The sequence below is a fragment of the Cuculus canorus genome, chromosome Z (assembly GCF_017976375.1).
Source record: "Cuculus canorus isolate bCucCan1 chromosome Z, bCucCan1.pri, whole genome shotgun sequence".
Classification (NCBI taxonomy): domain Eukaryota; kingdom Metazoa; phylum Chordata; class Aves; order Cuculiformes; family Cuculidae; genus Cuculus; species Cuculus canorus.
In genome coordinates this window covers 20,191,885-20,214,909 of record NC_071441.1, presented here as the reverse complement: position 1 = coordinate 20,214,909, position 23,025 = coordinate 20,191,885, and the positions used below count along the sequence as shown (strand labels likewise).

Here is a 23,025-nt window from a genome sequence, read left to right as displayed (position 1 = left end):
TCTATGTGTTGGGTTGTCACTAAATAAGAGTGAGAATGAGTTAAAAAGTGATGTTTAAATATGAGCAAACAGGTAGGAGAATTGAATCCTTGTTTGTTTTTGATCTAAATGGAAAGCTAATTCTCCCAGGTAGCAGTGGAAATATGACTAGTTTTAAGCTCTAAGATGTTGTTTACTTACATTGTTTCTTTTTTTCCAGCAGTGTTTGCAAAAAATTTTCATGTTAAAGCAGTAATGAAGACTTCTGTTTTGCTGTCTTGGGAAATTCCAGAAAATTACAATTCAGCCTTGCCTTTCAAAGTAAGTTACTTTTCGTTTGTACGAGAGAAAATGGAGAAGCTAGAGGATGTCATTCACCTGGTGAAGTAGCTTACTGCATATGTGGATTTTTTTGGTATTGCTGTAATTAAGAATGCAAAATAATCAGCAATATTGACCCAAGCTGTTAAATTCAGTCATTCAGCAATATGAGCTTTCCACTGTTGTGACGGTATTTTCAAGTCGGGCTCATACTGATTATTATGCATGATGTAAACACCTTGCTAATTTGTAGTGCTTTGCTACTATATTTTAAACAGTGAAAGAAAAGAAACTTTTCTTATTCTTTTACTCGTTTTTCTGTAACTGAGCACCATTTTGGTTTTTGTCTCCCCACATTTACGATAATACAGTTTTGCTTTATAACTCTTTTGCTCCACTAAGGCATTAGCCAAATAAAGAGGTCCACAGTAACTTGCAGTCTGGCTGGCATTTCTTCATTACTTGCACTTCTTCATTACCTGCATCTTCATTACTTGCACTTCTTCATTACTTCACTTCTTCGTTACTTGTGTCATCTCAGGCAGTGGCAAGTGAAAAAATATTTTATTAACTAACTGTTGCAAAAACCTTTCTGAATAAGTGTCATGATATAAATGCTGGATTTAAGCAAACCTGTTGAATTTGTGTAAGTGAAATTAGATTTAAGGAATGTGAACACTGCTGTAAATCAATGTAGTTCTTTTTTAACCTTGAAAGCAAGAAGTGCAATTGCTTTCAATTGCACTTGAAATTGAAAGTGAATTCAGTGCTATCTTACAGCCTAAAATGCCCATTACCTTTCATTTTAAGTATATAGCTAGATTCATTCCTGAATACAGTGTGACAGCATCAGTAGCCTTCTCTTAGTAACCAAAACCATGTTTTATTTTTATATTAATTTAGATCCTTTATGATGATGGGAAAATGGTGGTGGAGGTTGATGGACGTGCTACACAAAAGCTGATCACTAATTTGAAGCCAGAAACATCATATTCATTTGTGTTGACAAACAGAGGGAATAGTGCTGGGGGTCTTCAGCACAGAGTGACAGCAAAGACTGCACCAGATGTGCTTCGCACCAAACCAGTCTTCATTGGAAAGACCAACTTAGATGGCATGATAACTGTGGAACTCCCAGAAGTACCTTCAAATGAGAATATAAAGTGAGTGTATGAATGATATTGGTATTAACTCCAGGAAGATGATTATTTTTACTGTTAAAAAAAATCTGGGCTTGTAATTTTGAACTGTGGCTGTATTCTTCATAATGGTACAGAGAGTACAACACTGCAGTAGCATTTGGACTAATATTAGACTAATATTTGACAACTCTAAACTAGGAGGTGCTATAGACTCTCAAGGGGTAAAAGGCCTTGCTGGTGGATCTGGAGAGAATGGAGCATTGGGCAGTCATCAGTGGCATGAAACTTACTTATTCTGTTATTGAGGTCCTTGTATGCATCCAGAGGAGGGCGACAAGGCTGATGAAAGGGCTGGAAGACATGTGCTTATGAGGGTTGTCTAAGCACTTTAGATTTGCTAAGTTTGGAGAAAATGAGGCTGAGGAGTGACCTCATGGCTCTCTACAGCTTTCTGAGGCAGGGGTAGTGAAGAGGGAGATGGTGGTCTCCTTGATATCCAGTGACAGGACATGTGGGAATTGTTCAAAGCTGCATCAGGGAAGGTACAGACTTGATGTTAGGAAACATTTCTTAACCAAGAAGGTTGTGAAACACTGGAACAGTCTTCTTAGAGAGGTGGCTGATGCCCCAATCCTGTCAGTGTTTAAGAGGCATTTGGAAAATGCACTTAATAATTTGCTTTAGCTTTGGTCAGCCCCAAAGCGGTCAGTCAGTTGGTCTTCATAGATGATTTCAAATGGAAACAATTCTATAAGCTTGTCATATGCCCAGTTTGTAGGTCTGAGTAAACTCTAGATGGAAATACATGGAATATTGTCCTTGTAGCTGTTTCTCAGAGTACTTTTGTGTTTCATGACTGATTACAAATAGCAAAGAGGGATTAAGCAAGCCAGTTTTGTTTTGAACAATGTATGAAGAATGGATAATCCACAGATTTCTGCCCTGCTGCAGGACCTTGATGTACTAAGACAGTCGTTCCAGAATTACATGGAGTTTCAAATAATTGTTACTACACTTGTGTTAATTCAATTAATTAATTCTGAAGTTTTTTATTACAAGAAAAGTCTCAGGTCCTCTTCACTGGTCCCACAAAGAAAACAGGAGATTTTGCTGAAAATTTGGCAGAGATTTACTTAGATTTTGGCTGAAAAGTTGGTGTGGAGATGTAAACAGCAGAGAAAGGACTATAGAGCTGACAGCGTATGATCTGCAAGGATTAGAAAGGCTAGACAACAAACATTTGCCAAGAAAATATATCAGACATGGTACAATCAATAAATGATATTGCTCTGCTTATAGTTATACTTGTTGGTCTCTAACATTCCCGTGTGTAATGTGAAGGAAATGGGGAGGAAAATGAGCAGGTCAGTAAACATTGTTGGGAATTCAACTTGTCTTCTCCCTTGTGTATTTTTACTGACAGGTTTGTAGAAAGGTATTCCCCTTTTTCATTACTGACTGAGGGTTTTGAGGCAGGTGTGGTCAAGAAAGGAATGACTTTGAGACATTAAAAGGATGGAAAACTGAAAAATCTAGCCATTATCATTACATTGAGAAAGAAGTGGCCAATTACAAGTGCAGCTAAGGAAGACTGAATATGGAATTAGTCAAAAAAGATTTATGAGGCAAAGCATTCCAAGAGAGAAAAGAGTGTAAGGAAGCTGGTCGAACAATAGCTGAAGATGACAACAGAAAAGAGCCAATGCTCTTCCTTTTATATAATGTAAATAGACAAAAGAAGCCAAGTGACATCAAGAGAGGTACATTAAACCTATGAGTCCAACAGTCAACTTTACAAATAATCTCTCTCTTCTTTCCATGTCTGTTTCCTGAGAAGAAATTATCAGGCTTGAGATAGAAAAACAAAACAAAACAAAACAAAAAAAAGATTGATTTGGTCCTTGAAAAGGGGGATATCAAAGCAACTACATGCTGAGCGGAGAAAGCTTACTAGGATAAGTAAGATTATAGCAGTTCTAGTCTTTATATGTGAAGAACAATTTTGTGTAATAGTTATGTTGACATTTATAAAGTTACTGTTCCTCCATGGGTACATAATATGCTCATGATTGTCTCTTATTGTACGTGGAGAATCTTTCAATAATGCTAATTACAGAGAAGGTGAAACAGTTAATGGTTTGCTCTAATGAATTATAGGTAAATACTAATGGGATTGAGGGTAATGCTATAAAAGCCTTCACAATTTATTAAAGATGGTAGAAGTAATTTTCATTATTTCAGTGTTTGATGATGATACAGCATAAAAATAAGAGCAGAGCTCACTATGCATGGTAAAATAGATCGGTTTTGCTGGCATCAAATCAAGTGAGCAATTTCTTCATTTTCTTGTAGTGTTTTCGGCTAATTCATACAATTTTTTAGGTGTAAAGTACAGTTCATGTTTCTCTGAATCTTTTGTGTCTACACAAAATCTTAGGTAGAAGCAGAGTTTTGTGAAAGACACTGACAGTCAGTAGTTCAAGCAATACCCAAGCCAATCCTCCATTTCTCACTCTCCCTCCACCTCCCCCTCAAAACCCCAACAAACACAAAACGAACAATCAAATATTAAAGTAAATAGTAAAAAATATTTGTCAAGAGATGATGCATTTCCTGGAGTTAACTAGAAATAATAGCACTTTGTTGTTCTTTACAAATTGCAGCACTGCATATTTATGCAAACAGTTTCATTTTTCGGCTTACTGCTAATGTACTTGTGCTTTCAGCTTTGAAATACTCTGTGTATCCTGAAAGTCTTAGTGGATGATCAACGTTATGAGTGGGAGGCATGCATGAGGAAAGTGTGAAAGAGTGTGAAAGTAACACTCTACATGCTGGATGTTCCTTGATTGAAAAAAAAGTATGAACACTGTTAGCTTAAAGAATAAGAAGTAAAAAAAAGGATAAGCAAGAGACTGCTGTGCAGTTCATCCAGTAGTTGTATGTGTGGTGTCTGAAAGACAGATAGGAGACAATTCTCAATTGCTTTTTGTCTTGATTCTTAGGGAACTGTTAAAGAAAGCATATGTAGATTGTAGTTAATTAATACATACACGAATACATCAGCATTCACTAGGATTTGTTACTCATGTAACCAAGTGATTTTAAAAATACATACTCATGTTTAAAATCTAGGTGCAACCAGCCTTACTGTTTTGAATAAGAACCTCAGTTTGTAAGATTATTTATCATATTGTTACTATAAGTAGGCATGCTGCAGGTTTTATTTAAATACTGGAATTGAGCAAGTGGCCAACACTTCCTGTTTCCAGCACCTCCTGCTGGACCTCAGCAGAACACAGAGTAAGTTCTCAAATTTCCTAACATGAGAATTAATAAATACATGCAATATTAAAATAAAAGTTAAAATCTGAAATTTTGTTACATTTATTTTATGGGAAGGAGTTTCAGTTAAGAAGAGGAAGTTAAGCTGGACCAATGTCATGCACTGGAATGGACAAAAGATAGTTTATAACATCAGTTTAGACTGAGATAATTTTTGATCAATTGTAAGCAAAGTCCTTCTCTGTAGAATCTTTCATTAATTACTTTTTTGGCTGCATTGTTTGAGTAAAATGAATAGACCAGACTGCACAAGGTTGAATAGACTGTAAAAAAAAAAGGCGTACTGGAAGAGAAGAAGATGGTCCATGAGACGCTAAAATTATCTTCCATTATGGAGAGTCAGAGACACCTTCTTAATAAGCTCTGTTTTTACTAGAAACAAAGGAAAGCAGCTTATTTCCCTCTCCTATGAGATGGAGAGTGCTTGACTTTTTGACAAGTGTATTTATCAAGAAGATTCATATTATACCATCCTGAATGTCCTACTGTTGTGATTCTACTGCTTCTTTCCTCACACTAATGTGAAATTATGGATCTGTCTGACATGTATCCTGGCTTTGTGAAGGAAACAAGGAAAGTGCCGTATCTTTATTGTACTAGAAAGTATAATTTACTAGTCTTCATGATGGGGAGAAGGAAGATATATTCAGAAAATGTTTCTTAGGATAACTAATATATGTAATTTGCAAATGCTCACTGTAAAAAAAGCATATGTCAAGCTCTCTTGTCTGTGACTGTGAACAGAATACTTAAGTAGATAAAGCTGATGGCTATTGATACTCAAAAGTAGAGAGCGTGTGGGTGGGGTGTATACTATGTCTCCTATATTTTCTGTTTATAATATTATTTGCATCAACAAACACATTATGTTAAACTCCTGTTCTCATTATACATGAAAATGGGGGAAAATGGGATGATAATTGAGATTTAAATATATGGTAACATCTGTCAATTTAGGGGTTTGACTTTTTTCCCAGTGTGATGGTGGTAGGGCACAAGTATCCCATGGCTCTTATATTTTGAACGAAATAATAAACTGCAGTCAAACATGCAAGCGTTTTAGAACATTATAATTAAAGTCTCTTATACATATTTATATGTTTACATGGAAAGGCAGGTAATTAGTGCCATTTATTTGTCAAATGTTTTACGCTGGATGTGGTTTCAAGAGTGTGAATCTTTACGGCTATGTTTGGAAGACTGCTGTGGCATAATAATGTGCAGAAGTTTGCTCACAACATACCACTGTTCTCTTAAATTCCTCTGAGCAGACATCTGCCCCTCATTTTTTTAATTCCTTTTCCTTCAACTTCTCTTTTGTCCAACTGTTTCTTTTACAGAGGTTATTACATAGTCATTGTGCCTTTGAAGAGGTCTCGTGGAAAGTTTATCAAACCATGGGAGAGTCCAGATGAAATGGAACTAGACGAGGTACTGTATATTTTTGTTGTCATCTTCTCCTTTATTAACGAAACAATCTTATTAGTGATGTGTGATTAACTCACCAGTTTTAGAAGTTTTGGTTGTCAGGATATTTTATGTTTATATTTGAATTAGCCTGTGGGAACTGAAACAAAAGTTCAAATTACTTAAATTTGAAGACAATAAAGACATTAAGTTGTAACAAAGCACACAAAGTGTCTGATCTTTGTTGGCATTAATATTTTATTCTTTTCCTATTGTAAAGTGTAATGCAAAAGTGCAGAAGGTGAAATGAGTTGTCAGCAAAAGCTTAATCACCAATGACATGAACTCTGATAAAGATCTGGTTCATTAGTGGAGTGTTTGCTAAGCCTGTAACAAATACTAAATCACAATTTGTACTGCAGTTTAACATTTGACCTTCTTACGATGTTTTTACCCAATTCTCGCATACTGTAATGCTTCTGGTTAGGAAACTTTTACAGTAGTCTCCATTCTACTGACAGTTTGTGCTGAGAAACAAATGAAGGCACTAGGAAAGAGCAGCATTGTGTCATCATTCAACACTATAAATGACACTAACCCAGAAGGTGAAAGTACTTTCATTTTAGCAGTAAGCTCAGTAATATTAGAAATCAAGTAATTATGTTATTGATATAATTCCAGGAAGTATGGTGTCAGCATTGAGTTGTGTCCTCTGTTTTACTGATGGACGATATCGCTTATGTGAACTTCCTTCTCTTCTATCTATCTGCAGATTTGGAATAATACTAATATTTATCACTGTAAAGCTCTTCTGAGAGCCCCATATGAAATTCCTGTACCAAAAACAGGTGGTGGTGTGATTACTGTTGTTGTCTCTGCCTGGGTTTTTAGATCCTATTCAATTGCAATAGTAATTTATATATGTAATATCTCTGCAGTTCAAAGACCAGAGATCAAAGTCAGTTTCTTTACTCCTGATTTAATGATCTTTTGACTTGATCCTGTGTATCTTTCCATTTTGTTTTGGTGGATTCAAGTGTTTCATGTGATAGAGATGCTTTACTATATGCTTCTGTATAATATGATCCCTAGGAAGTAATTATCTGTGAACAATCATACAGCTTTTTTCCCTCATCCCTTTGACAAAATGGATATCAGTATCAATGTTTGCAACACAATATAAAGAAAATAAACAACTTCACCAAACTGACACTTCTGTAGATAGCTTTCAAAATATGAACAGAGGTCTTCCAGTCTTTAGTCTGTTTTCTGATCAGAATAGGTAAAGCATATGTACAGCAACAGGAGAATGCTTAATAAGATTAAAACCAACTATTCAAGGGAAGGCATGGTTTCTGTTACTGTTGACTGACTGATTGAAGCCTGTGTTTCCTCTTGACAAGTTTCGTTTATATGATCGTATAATATGATTAAATTGCAGTCATGACTTCCTTTGATCTGTTAACTCCTTCCCTATAAAAGAATTTGGATTGTAAATGCCATCAGGTCATGATCATAGTCCTAGGTGATATTAAATACAGTTAAACTGTAAAACTCTGACAGCAAGATCCATATGGTAATGGAATACTGATTTAATATTACCACCCACTTTTAACATCCGAAGACTGTAGTCACATTCAGCAGCACTAACAGATTAAAGGATAGATGCCAGATGACATTGAACTTTTTGGCAATTAAATTCTATGGGCCCTGCTGATTCCCATACCAAAGGGTCATTTTAATCATGCTGTAAGTTGCAGTGCATTAATCTGTATAACAGATTGATAAAGAGCATTTATTAATTCAGAAATATTTGAGTCAGGATGGCTTGTTTCCCACTACTACTGATATAATTGAGACCACATTGTAGAATTAATGGTGGAAGAAATAAGATATGCATTGGCTGGAAAATGAGAATTATTTCTGATAAAGAACCCTTGGATGTCTTTTACAATTGTCACTGCTACATATAAGTAAGTGCAAGGAAAAAATCAGAAGTAAGGAGCAACTGTATTTCATGCTAACTCATCCAGTTCCCATTACTTAAAAGACTGTTCTACTTCCAGCTTTATAAAATATATGCATGTTGTTATTAAAGGTACTGTTATTAAGGGCTGACAAACACGTGAAGGCAACGGCACAACAAATAAATAAAAATTAGGTTAAAAAAATCCCCAAAGAACTTACCACGGTACTCTGTTAGCAAATAGTTCTTGATGGTGAAGTGAAGATAGTTGTGCATTATCTTTTTTAGTACAACCTCAGCTATCTGACTAGTATCAGAAAGAGTTGGGCAATAGGTTTTGCAAAGAAGTATATTCTGAATACGTTGCTTAGATTCTCGGAAGAAAAGTATTTGCTGAAACCACTACTCTGGAACGTTAACTGCAGTACATAATTGACCAGTCTGAAAGACTCCAGCCTTTCATCTTCCTGGTTCTTTGAATGTCAGTTCTGAAAGAAACTATGAGAGATGCAAACCTTAAAAGAGCAGATAATAGACTATTGTGTATCTGAAAATAATACCTACTAGAGATACTTTTTTAAATTATTATTCATTATGAATGAAGCCAGAAGTTCACCTGAGGTCTCTTCAGTCATATGTAATCAACATCACAGACATTTTTATCTACACACAAGCACACTTAAGTTTAGCTGCCCTAGGTGATGCATAACCACCTTTGAAAAAGCTGAACACATTTTGTTTGACTCAGGCTAATTAACTTCTAGCATTCATAGCCCAAACTCAGTTTCTGATCACTACATCCAGTGTAATACAGTACTTCAGCATTGCTATCTATTAAATGTATTCATTTTATGTTACTAATTTAAATGCAAGAAATAATTAAGCTCAAACATTTTTTTCCTCTTGCTATCTCAATCTAATTTTGATTGCAGTATTCTTGCAGTATTTTGACATTTCATTATGAGTTATTTAAAATCCAAATTGTAAATATTGTGTAATCTAGAAACATATGATAACAAATTCATTTGAGGTAGCCACACAAATGAATTTAAATTCCAGTGGAAACTGTACCTGTAAATTAAAATTTCAGTTGTCTTCAGGGATGTCTCATGCCATGTGCCTCTCCTCATACTATGGTACTTGCAGCTCCTGATTTCCAGTTAGTACACATATCTCATTGTTATTAACTGATTTTCTATCTTTGTGTTTCAGCAGACTTTGGGATAGTAAGCGTTAGCCTTCTGTATAGTGGTTAGTATCTTCATAAAAGTTTGCTTTCGATAGATACAAACTTTTCACAGAGTGCTTCCATTACCAGATCTGATAAGGGCTGAAGTAACCTGGAACAAACTTTGAGGAGTCTTTGCCTCACATTCTGCACTCAGTTACTCTACCCGGGGCATAGGAAGATACCAACAGTTGTGAGACATGCCTCCAATAAAGCAACTGTGTAGAAATCATCTTAATATTACAGTTCTTTACTGCCCTCATTTTTATACCATGCAAATTTACCCTAGTTGCTCGTTAAATGGTTTAGGAAGAATGAAAGAGAGATATGGACTGCAGATTGTAATAGAGCTTTGAGTAATGAATAATAATTTGTACTCTCAAATTATGGTCAGTTCTTTTTTGCTCAGGGGATCCATTGCAGTGTATGAGCTTTTGCATTGTTAGTGTTAAATAAATGTAAAATGTCTACAGCAGAGAAGAAACTCAGTGTTAGAACTGGTAAGCAGTTGACCATGTAGATCTTTGAAGGGATAACATCCATACACCCTCATTGATATGGAAGTTTGAATACAAGCAGTACAGGTTGCTTCTGTGTGTACCTGTAGTCTGTCTTTGAAATACATTATTCAGTGATAAGGAGGGTTAAAATAAATAGTATTTAAAAACTTCTATCTCAGCAGCAGAGTGAAGAGTAGATGGTTATGCATGTCTCAGAATTGTTACACAAGTAACTGCAAAATAGAATATCCCATATGAGGAAAGCAAGATGTGCTAGCTAGGCTGAGGCATAACACTGAAGAAGAGGCTGAAGCAAGAGAGAGCTTCTCTGCCTAAACATGTTCTTTAAAATAAAATTGTGTATTGAAGATTAGGCTTTAATCTGTTTTTATTGATCTCTATCTAGCTCAGATTTGTCTCTTCCTCCTAACAAAAAAATGTTGTGCTTATGTATTGTATTAGCACTGTTGGTGCACTGAAAAGCCTGAAACGGCTGTGTGACCTTAGAAAAATTTATGATTGCATTCTGAGACTGTAGGACATTGAATAAGTTTCTTAAGTGAAAAATGACAGGAGTTGTAAAGAGGCCTTAGAAGTCATCACTTATCACCCAGGAAAAGTTCAAGCTCCTTGTAACCAAATCAGATGAATATTTTTTGAATGCCAGTATGTCTAAAGTGATAAAAGATATTGGATAAGCATTTGTCTGATTCAATAAGTAATTCATCTATACCAGCTGAGCTTAAGTTCCTTCAATAGTTAGTATGTTTTACAAGTTTGAGCCTAGCATCTAATCTTATGTTAAATGTTCTGATGTAAATTTTATCTTTGTTCATCAGAAGAAATATTTTATGAAACAAGGAGAAGTTACATTTTGAAAGTCAAATTAGGCAGTTAATCTCTGAAGTATGGGTTGTATATCATAGGGCTGTAGATAATATTTTGTAGTGCAGCAGTAGAAAAGTTGGCTAAGGACTCATAGGTCCTCTTATTGAATATTATCACCAATCTGCTGTGTAGTGTTATACAAGCCATGAAGAACACAACTTTTGGTGCTTTTGAACACATAAAATGGCAGTCAGTTTGAGGTTTGGAATGGAATACATGCTTATGAATCAATCCTATAAACTCTTCTGCAATTCATTTGGTGTTTGTGAAGTACATTGGAAAGAATCCTTTTCACTGACATGTTCAGGAATTTAATATTACCAAAGTGCTTGGTAGCCCTTATGTTAGAGAGAGAGAAAGAAAAAAAAAAAAAAAGCTTTTTGTAGCTCCTTATTATTGAGTAGTTAGTTTTTCAGAGTTATGAGGAAAAGTTAAAAATAGTTAATATAAATTGTTTTTCAAAATTTGGGAATTAATTTTTCAATTGTCTATTTTTTATTCCTGTTTTTTGAATAATTACATCATATGGCTTAATAAGTTTTGTTGCATCAAACACAAGGTAAGAAAGTACCTTGCTTATTTTTAGGGAAGGAGAAAGTAGTATTGTGTCTTGGATAGGTGGTTATACCTTCGTACAAAGCACTGATGAGGCTACACCTCAAATATAGTGTTTGGCTTTGGACCTCTCACTACAAGAAAGACATTGAGGTGCTGGAGCACATCCAAAGAAGAGCAACAAAGCTGGTGAGAGGTCTGGAGCGCAAGTCTTACTAGGAGTGGCTGAGGGAATTGAGGTTGTTTAGTCTGGAGATGAGGAGGCTGAGGGGAGACTTATTGCTCTTTACAACTACCTGAAAGGATGTTATCATGAAGCATGTGTTGGTCTCTTCTCCGAAGTAACAAGCGACAGGAAGTGGCCTCAAGTTGCAACAGGGGAGGTTTAGACTACATTTTAGGAATAGGCTGCCCAGGGAAGTGGTTGAGTTGCCATTGCTGGATGTATTTAGAAGATGTTTAGAAGTGGTACTTAGAGATATGGTTTAGTGTTAGGTTAATGATGGGACTTCATGATCTTGAAGGTTTTTCCAACATAAATGGTTCTGATTCTCTTCTATGACTGACTTCATATACAAATATAAATATACATATATATATTTATAGTGTGTAATACAATGTGTATATGTATGTCCTGAGAAGATATATTGCTTTATTAGATCCCACCCCATACCCTCCCATCCACCAAGACAATGTCAGATACTGAAATTTGTTCTAATTGTTTTATGTTTGTAGTCTGGGCAGTGGAATTGCTACCTAGTATCTTATCTTAACAAGAATGACAAGAAATTGGAAGATTTTGCAAGAGATAACGTAGTGGTATTGATATGCCCCATGAAATGTGGAGAAATTGTATTGTTGTAGTTCCTGGTCATGCAACAGTTTTCTCATTACATTGTCAATAAGTTACATTAAAATTGTTTACAGTTAACTTTGTGGTTTTCTCTCTCTCACTCTCTGTCTCTTTCCCCTCCCTTCATTCTAAAGCTGCTTAAGGAGATTGCTAGGAAACGCAGAAGCATTCGTCTTGGGAGGGAAGTTGAGTTGAAGCCATATATAGCAGCTCACTTTGAAGTTCTTCCTACGGAGTTCACACTGGGAGATAAGAAGCATTACGGTGGCTTTGAGAATAAGCAACTGCAGAGTGGTCAGGAATATGTCTTCTTTGTGTTGGCTGTAATGGAGCACTCAGAATCTGTAAGTTAGTTAATATTTTTCAGTCCCAAAATTACTTTACCACAGTCGTGAAAACACTTTATCAATGCCTATTCCACTTCCCAAAAGCCAGTTTTATATAGTGTTAGAGCGTCTCCAAAGTGAGTGTTTGTTTTAGTGCTAATTAAATCCTTGTAGTCTATTTTGCTTGCGTCTTTATATGTTACTTCTGCGTATAACTGAAACCTAAAGATCACATTTTATTAGCTGTGTTCTGATCCTTCACAAGGTACATACTCTGCTATTTGAGACCATTGATATGAGTTCTGAGGCATGAACTTCACAGCAGCATCTTTCTCAATTTATTTAAAACATAATTCCTCTCTTGCCTTAATGCTACTATTGAATAGTATTAATGGATATGCAGGATTCTTGGAAAGATCTGTTGAATCAGAGACATTCACAGCTAGAGTCTTTAGATGCAATCATTCCCTAACAACTTTATTAGTGAATTATTAGAAAGTTAGAAAATAATTCAGTAATAAGATAAATTCCTAAAGTGAGCTAAATAATGAACTGTTGTTCATCTTTATGTAATTCATCTTCTAGTTATGTCCCTTTATGCTTGAGCTAATCTACTGCATGCAATGTAGTTTTAGGAAAAAAAAAAAAGACAGAAATGGAACCATTGAAAGATGTTGCAATACACATTAACATTTTAAGATACAGAGAGATATGTACAGGTATCGTTCTAGTTGGTACCTAATCTGACAGATACATTTGCTGGCTTAACCACTTGGAACTACTGCATCAATAATCTGAATTCCAGTCAAATGCTTCCAGTGTAACCTTACCATTGCATTCTTGATGTCAACAGAACTTGCCTGTTTAATCACAATGAGGAAGTAGTTTCTCTTTGAATACTTTTGGATACATAGCTTCATTTGAAAATAAAATTAATGCCTCCTGGAAGCTCTAACATAAATCAAAAGCTTCCCTTTCGGTTTTTGAAAGTGGTGTCGTAGGCAGAGAATTCTGAAGGCACTGTACCAGAAAGATTCAAACTGTAAAAAGTAGATGATTTTTGACTATAAAGTTAGAGGGGCAAAAAATCTGTGTATCAGAAATTACCTGTACTAAACTGATTATTTTAATTCAAAGTGTGTTTTCTTGTTTATTTTTCTATATTAATTAAGGCATTGGTAATTTCTTAGAATCCCAAGGTTATTATATTACTTCGTTAGAGAAAAGTCAGAATGAAAAGCAAGAATAAATAGGGTTGTAAATTTACAGCTGAAAAGGCTGGTATGGCAGAATTTAACTAGGGGCCTTTGATTTCAACATGTTACTAAACTTACACCATGGACAATATCTTTAGTATGCTGACTGAAAAATCTATGTAATTAAGTAGCGTGAGGTTGCCACAGAGTCTGAGGAGTTTGTAAGAGTGAGCGAGCTTAACCCCCCCAGTGCTCCAGTGTATCTGCTGTCAATATAGCTAGTTTTTTCCTGGGACTATGATCCTACTATGTATGAGTTGTAACTTGTGAGGGATGTTTTTCCCAATATTCAGAACACTTTTTATAGAAGGTTTCTCCTTCAGAAGACACAAAATTTCTCTGTTGATTGGGAGAATGGAGAACTGGCTTTACAAAGGGGCATGGGGAGATCTGAGTTTTTTCGCATAGCAAAATGGAAGCTAAGAGACCTATGACTACAGTCTGTAAATATGTTAGGCATGTTATCAAGAGGAAGAAAAAAACAGATAAATTTGACAAAATAAAAAGTGAGTTTAAATTAGTCATTAATACAGGGGGTTGAAAATTAAAATAAAAATCATATTTACTGGAGAACAGGTAGTAAATGCACAGTTATCCCTCTGTATCCCTTTGCAGACACTTCTTTTCTGTCTGCACCAAAGGAAGAGGCTAAATACAGAGTTTCTTACTTTAGCAATGTAGGTTTTTCCATATTTTGAGAGTGCTGAAGCTGGAAAAAAAATCCTCAGTCAGCTTAGTTCTTGCAGGAATGAAACATGGAGACTCCCAAGATTCTACACAGCAATCACAGAGTTTAAAGCATTTGGTGCCAGGTTTTGTTGAAGAGTATAACATAACTGAACATCATTGGCATGGGTACAAGCTCAGTACCAGCTGCTGTAAGTGCCTCAGCTTTGCCCATCCTAATCCTGTCTCTCACTGCAAACTCAGATGCTGTCGTAGCTCAGAGCCCAAAACAAGGCCATATGTAGTCTTAAAAAAATGTCTCCTTTGATAACACTTGTCCTGGCTTAGGAGATCTTTCTGAATACAGTGCAAACATGGTAAATGAAAACTGAACTCTTCTTCTGGTTATTTTGTTCTATCTTAGTTGTCATTCTCAGTGTGCTCCTGAATCCAGGTTTTAAGTCCTTTGTTCAGGAGCTGCAGTTCAAATCTTAGTTTAGTGCAGGTGGAGACACTGCAGCAAAGACAAGAAATAAGTATTATACAAACCATTCTCCACTTCTGACTTTACTGTAGCTCACATTTCTTTACATGATCCGATTTCAGCAGGCTGGGTGCTCAGTCTCTCATATCTTATTATTTTAACTCTGCAGTCAGCCATTGATCAGACATCTCAGGTCAGACCAGTTACTATTTTATTATTAAAAACCAAGTTATTGCTTTCTTGTCACAGGTTTTATTCTAGGCCAGCAGGCTTTATATCATACTGTAAGGCAAATATTTTCAGTGTACTCTGTTGGTTCATGATTGTAGTTCTATCCCTAAGGATCATAGAATCATAGAATAGTTTGGGTTGGAAGCGACCTTAAAGATCACCCAGTTCCAACCTCTCTGCCGTGGGCAAGGACATGTCCCACTTGATCAGGCTGCCCAAGGTCCCATCCAACCTGGTCTTGAACACTTCCAGGGATGGGACATCCACAGCTTCCTTGGGCAACTTGTTCCATTGCCTTACCATGCTCATAGTGAAGAATTTGCTCCTTATGTCTAGTATAAATCTTCCCCTCTCCAATTTATAGGCATAGACTTTGATTATTTAACTTCTCTTCATATTCTACATATTCTTCCTGTGCTTTTCAGTCTTAAATTCAAGTTGTCTCCATCTTTTGTAAGAACATTCTGTTTTTCAGACACTTTTTGACTGATCAAAAAGCACCATACTATTGCCATAGGACCCCTTTCTAGGAACCTCTTACATTGAGTCGCCATTGTTTTTACCTATAGTACTCTTAATTCTTTCAGAAATATCCTTTTGTGTCTTGCAGGCAGAAATAGTGTTAAGCTAATGTGAAATTAAAGCAAATCCCTAAAATAAGAAACATGAGTTATATTCCTCAGTTTCCTGTTACTTCATTTTCTCATTCTCTGCTTAGATTGCAAAGTGTACTGTGAAGGACTGTGTTACCTCACATGTCTGCAGATCACTTCTAATGTGTGGAGCACAAAATAAAGATAGTAATAAAAACCCACTGTTCGGTTTGCAAGTTTGTATATTACCTGACTTGAAGAAAAACAGCATTTTTGCATTGCTGTGTTCATTGCATCATTACCTTGTAGAGAATTAGATCTAGGATGATTAGTGTTTTAAATGCATTCCCTTATCATTAAGATTTATTTTACTTGTATAGACCATGTATGCAACCAGCCCATATTCTGATCCTGTTGTGTCAATGGATCTGGATCCCCAACCAATTACAGATGAGGAAGAAGGCTTGATTTGGGTTGTTGGACCAGTTCTTGCAGTGGTGTTTATCATCTGTATTGTTATTGCTATACTTCTTTATAAAAGGTAAGTTTACCTTTTAGTTTTCTTACGAGGTGCTTTAACTTTCTGATATATTGGCCACTTTATAGTACAATCAATACTATTACTGTAATACTATTCCACACTATATTACTTGTAGTACAGTAGTAATGGCCATTGCTTTGGGATGGTTCCATCTTTATTAAAGGTTTCCAGAACACTACAGGAACTTTGGTAGATTGAAAGTTTCCAATAATTACAGGTATATGGATAAATTTTTCTGCTATTGACACTCTATTAACTTTTCAGCATTTAAATGTTATTTTCGTCTTTGCATATGTTTGTGAAGAAAACACGTTTGCATATAAATATGTATGACATTTGTACATTTGGCTTTTTAAAACTTATTTATAGATGTGTAATAGTAATACATTAGGAGTTACATTCAGCCTGATGTTAAACATGATTTTCGTCTCCACTCAAGTAATCTGAGTTTTTACTTTTGACAGTTGGCCTCAATATGGCAGTGTATCTATATGAATTTGAAGCTCTGAACTGGGAGATTAAAGAAACATCAGTAGCTGTTTTCTACTAATCTTGCAATGAGGTCAAACTTCAATTTTTTCTTCTTTCACTGTCTATGACACAGAACTAGGTTTCCTATTACACAAAGGATTTTCCTCTGCCTTACAACATACCAGATGAAAACTGTGTATGATGCTTCAAGTTATACGTTTCAGCCTTTTACAGTGTAAATGAATTACAGTGTAAATGGGTTAAGATACTAAATCAAAACGAAAGAATCAAATGTCCAAAGTTTATTTTAATGTTTAGATTTTGTTCCTTATATTTTTTGTAAATATATTGACAAAGTGTATTTGGAGAATACTACAAAGAGGCTGTGACCTTGTTCAGGGGGGTGCACAGGGAGTATTTTCATTAAATGGAAAATATCTTCTAAAACTAAGGGCTACAAAGCAATAATCTGCATGTAAATATTTGAATTCTGCTGCTCTGTATGCTTTTCCTATCGTAAGTATCTCTGGTCGAATACCTTTCAAGTTACATGTAGAGAGCTGGCTACAGGTTTTGGAAAGAGAATTCTCTGTTCAGCACTAAAAAAAACAGTCTGGGGTTAACTTTGGATTTAGGTTCCAAATAGAATTACATTTCTAGTATGTTCTTCAGGCCTGTAATCATACAGCAGTATAATATGTGGTCTATTGCTTACAGATGTTATGTCTCCTGAAGGTTTCTATTAGTGCCTTCTGTCTCAGCCAATCTAATTGATTAGCAACCAGTGGACCTCTGTTCATATCTGTCTGTCACTTCAAAAACTGGTCATTATAGATGTGCTTTGAAATCAAATACACCTTTCTTATTGTTTTGGAGTATTAAAACTAAAACTTCTCTCATTCTATGAAACAAATGCAAACAATGGCATGTAAAGCAGATGTGTAACTGCTTCTGGAAATATTGATTACATTTATGGAATCATAATAAAAATCTTCAATTGTATTACCAAAGAATTATAGGTATGTTCCATAGACGACCAGGTAAAATTTGTTCATCAGTAATGTGAAGAAATTGTCTTTCACTGAAAATGGGGCACACATTTTCCATCTGTTATTTACTACTGGTACTAGAGCTGTTCAGGCAAATGTCCATATGTATTTATTTATTTTCTATTTTCAGCTATAAGCCGTAAATTGTTAAACTGCAATGATTTGGCAAATTCTCTCTAAGAATTATGGCTGCGGTTTTACCAGTCTATCATCCTCTGTCAACTTTTAGTTTCTGTGAAAATAGTAATATGTAATGGGATATCTTTTTGCTAGAGTATGCAACCAATATGCAAGCTAACAGCTAGAGTTTGATAGCTTTACTGTCTATAGAACAGCAAAAACTAGACAAGACAGTGGGGATATTTAGCATAGTGCTTTGAGAAAACAGTGAAATTTAATTTCTCAGTTAACTCTATTAAAGGAATTATGGTGGCTACAGGCGTTAGGCATGTAAAAATATACAATAAAAAAGAAAAGATATTTCTATGAAAACAGGAAATGTTACAAGTATATTTCTAGAACATTGGCTCAGAAGTGCAATAGATATGACAGGGACAGAAGAAAACAAAGAATAGAGGACATCTGCCTAATGCATGAAGACACATCCAAAAAACATTTCAAAGAGGAAGATGATATTGAAGGATGTGCAGTGGGAAGACGACAACTGGGAAATGGCCATGTCTTTTGAAGTGCAGAAGGTAGTAATTCAAATAATGACGTGCTATGCTTAATTCCCTTTGTCCATAGTAGCTTTTATAAACAGATTTGGACCACTAATCTCATTATTGACAATACTGCTTTTACATTTTAATTTCTATAATAAAGGATGACTGCATTTTCTAAAAGAATGATTTTATGGGGAGGATTCTTGCCCTGATATGAGGTTGTATGTGCTGGCATGAAACTTATTCAACTGTTTCAAAGTGTAGGAGTGCATGTTTGACTTCTTTACTTTTTCTGGTCAGTTGGTAGAAAGGCTATTGCTTCTGCATTTTCTCTTCTGAAAACCTGAAGGCAAAGATATTGCTTAGGAAGATTTTTGGATCATATATTACAACTTAGCCAAACGGTCATTGCAGCTTAATACTTAATAGCACTAGATGGGGAAAATTTTGAAGACTACCTTTTGTTGTCATTGGACATAGCTAAAATATGATATTCAACACAACTGAGACAGATTAATGTAATGTGTGCAGAAGAGAGCTCACAGATTCACAGAACCAAAGGGTCGCACTTCTGGAGATGGGCCCATCCCAGCCCTGCTTTGAGCATAGCCACTACAGCAGCTTGCTCAGAGGCCTGTACGGGCAGGATTCAGCAGCTCTAAGAATAGAAACTCCACAACCTCTCTGAGCCGCCCATTCTAATGTTCCACTATCCTGATTGTAAAAATGATTTTTTCCTTAGTTACAGTTGAATTTCCTGTCTTTCTGGGGTTGATATCTTGGCAAATGAAACTGACTTGGCCAGTGACCAGTTCAGTGTTCTCTGTCTTTGCAGCAATATTACCCTGCAGCCACAGTGGAGGGAGGCAATTATTTTGGGCCACACCTCTAATCTATTGAACTTCAATCTAAGCAATCAAAATTAGGGATCCAAGTAAATTAGCTAAGTATTACATTCTTTTTGGTCATAATCTTGCCTGCGAGTAAATAATTTTTTTTGTAGTTCAAACTTGGAGTAAAATACACAGATTTATATCTAAATACCTTAAACAAAAGTAAACACAACCTAGCTATAGGGATGGTGCAGACAGAATCTGCCATAAAGCCAATGCCTAACCATTATGAGGACTGTCTTGAGTCACAGTTTATTTGCCAAGGTGGTTTTGATAAAGCACTACCCTGCTGTAACCTACAGCTTAGAAAAACCTACACTAAATCCTTTTGACTGCCTTTCAAATGTGTGGTACATGCTCCATTGCAAAGGACCTAGATAATGAATGTTAAAGAGCTCTAGAACACATATCTCAGAAACTGACAAACTAGAAAGAGAGTGTATATTTCTATGAAGCATTCTTCAACTGTTTTTTTTTGGGGGGGGGTTCATCATTTGAATTTATGTGGCTATTGCTCCTGTCTTTAAGAAATTACAAGTTCTCTAATTGCAGCCTTTCACTGATGAGGAACAAAGTGTTCCTTATTCTAGTACCAGAGTTAAGTTTGTTTGAGAAGTTGGTTTCCATCTATAGGGAAAAGAAATGAAAGCCATCTTGACAGACTGTGTTATTTTCTCTTAACGAAATGCAGTTTTTTGATTTGAAGAAGATGAAAGCCTATGCTTGAGGTTTTTGAGCATAGCAAACTTTGGCACTCTTATTCATGGAATCATAGAATACTTCAGGTTGGAAGGGACTCTTAAATGTCATCTAGTACAATGCTTTTGCAATAAGCAGGGATATATCCAACTAGATTAGGTTGCTAAGGGCCCTGTCCAACCTGACCTGAAGTATTTCCAGTTATGTGGCATCTACCACTTCTCTGGTAGCCAATTCCAGTGTTTCACCACTGACATCATAAAAAACTTGTTCCTTATATCTAATCTGGATCTACTCCCTTTTAATTTAAAACCATTACTGCTTGTGCTATCACAACAATCCTTACTAAACAGTTTGTCCCCACCAACCTTGTAGGCCCTCTTTTAAATATTGAGAGGCTGTGTAAGGTCTCCTCAGAACCTTCTCCAGGCTGAAGAACCCCAATTGCCTCAGCCTTTTAATGTAGAAGAAGTGTTTCATCTCTCTGATCATTTTTGTGGTGTTCCTCTGGACAGACTCCAACAGTTCCTTGTCTTTCTTATGCTGAGGACTCTAGCACTGGATGCAGTACTCCAAGTGTAATGTCACAGAGCAGAGTAAAGAAACAGAATCACCTCCCTTGACCTGCAGGCTACCTGCTGAATCTTCAGCTATAAGATAGAATATCTTTCTTAGAGAAAAAAACAGATGTTAACAGCACAGAAATGAAAACTGGGAAATCTTAATTGGTAATGAAAGGGTTATAAAGATGCTTTCATAACGTGATTAATTTATTCATTGCAGACTCCAGGCTACTAAAAGTTTGTAGAACTCTTGTTTATTATAATCAACAGGCAGAAAGATAGACTAACACTATATTTACAGTGTTGTGTATGGGAGACCATGTTAGTGGTAGATAATAAATTATTTTCCCTCGTTAGCTGATCTTTGTAGATCATAAATCAGTGCAGATCTATGTAGATCACTGTAGGCCTCAAGTATATGACTGTCTTTTTAAATCTTAAAAGATGTGCAATAGTTTGTTGGAGAAAGATCCATGCTTACCTTACTTTCCAGGGTATAGTTCAAAACGTTGCAATTTTATTACGTGATTTTGTAAAATACTTTTAAAAGTTGTTTCATTTTGGTTTTAATGTACTACAAGTCTTATCTATCTCATGCATTTAACCTTGTCCTTCACTTACCTTTCTCTCCCTCTTCTTCTCCCTTACTCTCCTTCCCTTTCTCCTCTAGCCTCCACTTTCATCATTCCTCCCCTCCCTCCTATCATCTAAAATGTAAGAGGGAGCTACATCTTAGTGAGATGTCATTTATCAGAGTAACGTTAGCATTACTTTGATAGCTCAAATTAAACATTCATTCTCTATTATCTCACTGGCTAAAATTTGAGGTGGGACTATTTCACAGATAGTGTCTAAAAGTAATTCTTTTTTTCAGCAGAAGAATATTCTCTTTGGACTTAACGTTGTGTGCTCCATTTTCTCCCTGATTCTTAAGTATTAAATATTTTGATGAACTGTCATGTCTTAATTTGGGTTAAAGTCAACATTTCTTGCACTTTCTGTTGTAATGCTTACCCTGTATTGCAGATCAACTAACATTTCACCTTTTCTCCCCTCTTTGCTGCATTAAAATGGAGCAGTAAGCCTGACAGGTGAGAAGTGAAAAGTAATCACTCTTCATTTAATCCAGGAAGGGGGAAAAAAGAGAAAAAAAAAAATTACCCTGATAATGATCTGAGTCAAAGCACCTGTCAGTCTAAGTGAATGCAGACAATAATCTGTTGATATGAAGGAAACTGAAAGATATGTTGTTTATAGTGCTGAGAAGAATGTAACATATGCAGCCAAGTTGCTCTGCTCTGTTTTGTGCCTCCATGACGTACATTTTGAAGACATAGCACATCTATAAAGTGTACATATGGCTTTATTTGTGTTTTTATGAAGTTAAAGCAGTGGTTCTTTGCTATAACTCAAGCTATTGAAGGAATGCACGATTGTGGTTTGAGTGTTCTGAAGCTCCATAACGCTCCATACACATAGACTCAGTGCTGGCTTACAGTTCCACATGGGAAAATGATATGGCAATCTTATTTGTCCTTTGTGGATTTTTTTCCACCTGTCTCAAAAACGTTGCATAGTCTGAAGGAATTGTGTTTTCTTATATAGTCTGGAAAGATAAAAAAAAAAAGAAAAACAAGGATGATCCTGAGAATAATGATAAATAACAAACCATTCTATTGTCCTATGAGATTTCAGAATATTAAGATATATGATTAAAAGGTATGTTAATGCTTTTGTTAGGTTTATATTAAATTGTGCAGCCTACTACTGACTTGCAAGTGGAAAAAAAAGATAAGTAAAACTTGTCACTGGACAGTTCCACTGATCTCCACACTTCAGGAGAAGAAAATACAGATAAAAATGCTTCGTGAAAGCTGCATCACATCATTCAACTTAAGAAGAAAGAACACTAGTGCCTTGTGCCACTAGTGCATGTGTGGTAGCAGTTTGAGATAGTCAAAATCAAATGTACAAAAAAGAATTTCAGCGGAGTTTCTCCATAATAATTTTTTATTTTTAAAAATGAGTAAAAGTAGAAGGATCAGATTTGTCTTCATCACTTCATTAAGGAGGAGTTAATACATGTGTTAAGGTATTTACCAGAGAACAGACAGAATATTTTTACAGCAAAACACTTTTTTTTTTCATAACATTATAGGGCTGGTAACTTTCAAATAGCAGGTAGTAAGACTTCCTACCACAATGTTGCTGTTTGGCTTCTTTGCATAGCCTTTGATGTCTAGACCTTTCTTGAGTGCCACCAGGTGTTTATCATTTCAAAAACAGCAAGAAGTCAACTAGAGCATTTTTAAGTGGGCAGCCTAGTGGAATAATAACAGATTTAGCATTGTTGCATTTTAAGTCAATTAGAAAAGAGAGAAAGAGAAAGAGCATCAACAGTGGT

The 23,025-nt window shown here is 35.7% G+C and overlaps 1 protein-coding gene across 20 annotated transcripts in view; it reads left to right on the top strand.

Moving 5' to 3' along the window:
• The window catches only part of PTPRD (protein tyrosine phosphatase receptor type D), a 928,191-nt gene that overhangs the window by 819,730 nt on the left and 85,436 nt on the right, over nucleotides 1-23,025 (top strand). For 6 of the 20 annotated variants that reach the window (XM_054055283.1, XM_054055281.1, XM_054055275.1 and 3 more), the window contains 6 exons: nucleotides 200-300; nucleotides 1,204-1,463; nucleotides 6,128-6,218; nucleotides 12,319-12,528; nucleotides 16,121-16,281; nucleotides 21,698-21,712. In XM_054055283.1, the coding sequence (XP_053911258.1) occupies nucleotides 200-300; nucleotides 1,204-1,463; nucleotides 6,128-6,218; nucleotides 12,319-12,528; nucleotides 16,121-16,281; nucleotides 21,698-21,712 (838 nt within the window). The remainder of the gene's footprint in view (nucleotides 1-199; nucleotides 301-1,203; nucleotides 1,464-6,127; nucleotides 6,219-12,318; nucleotides 12,529-16,120; nucleotides 16,282-21,697; nucleotides 21,713-23,025) is intronic. The other 14 variants (XM_054055289.1, XM_054055279.1, XM_054055288.1 and 11 more) reach the window with 4 other exon arrangements.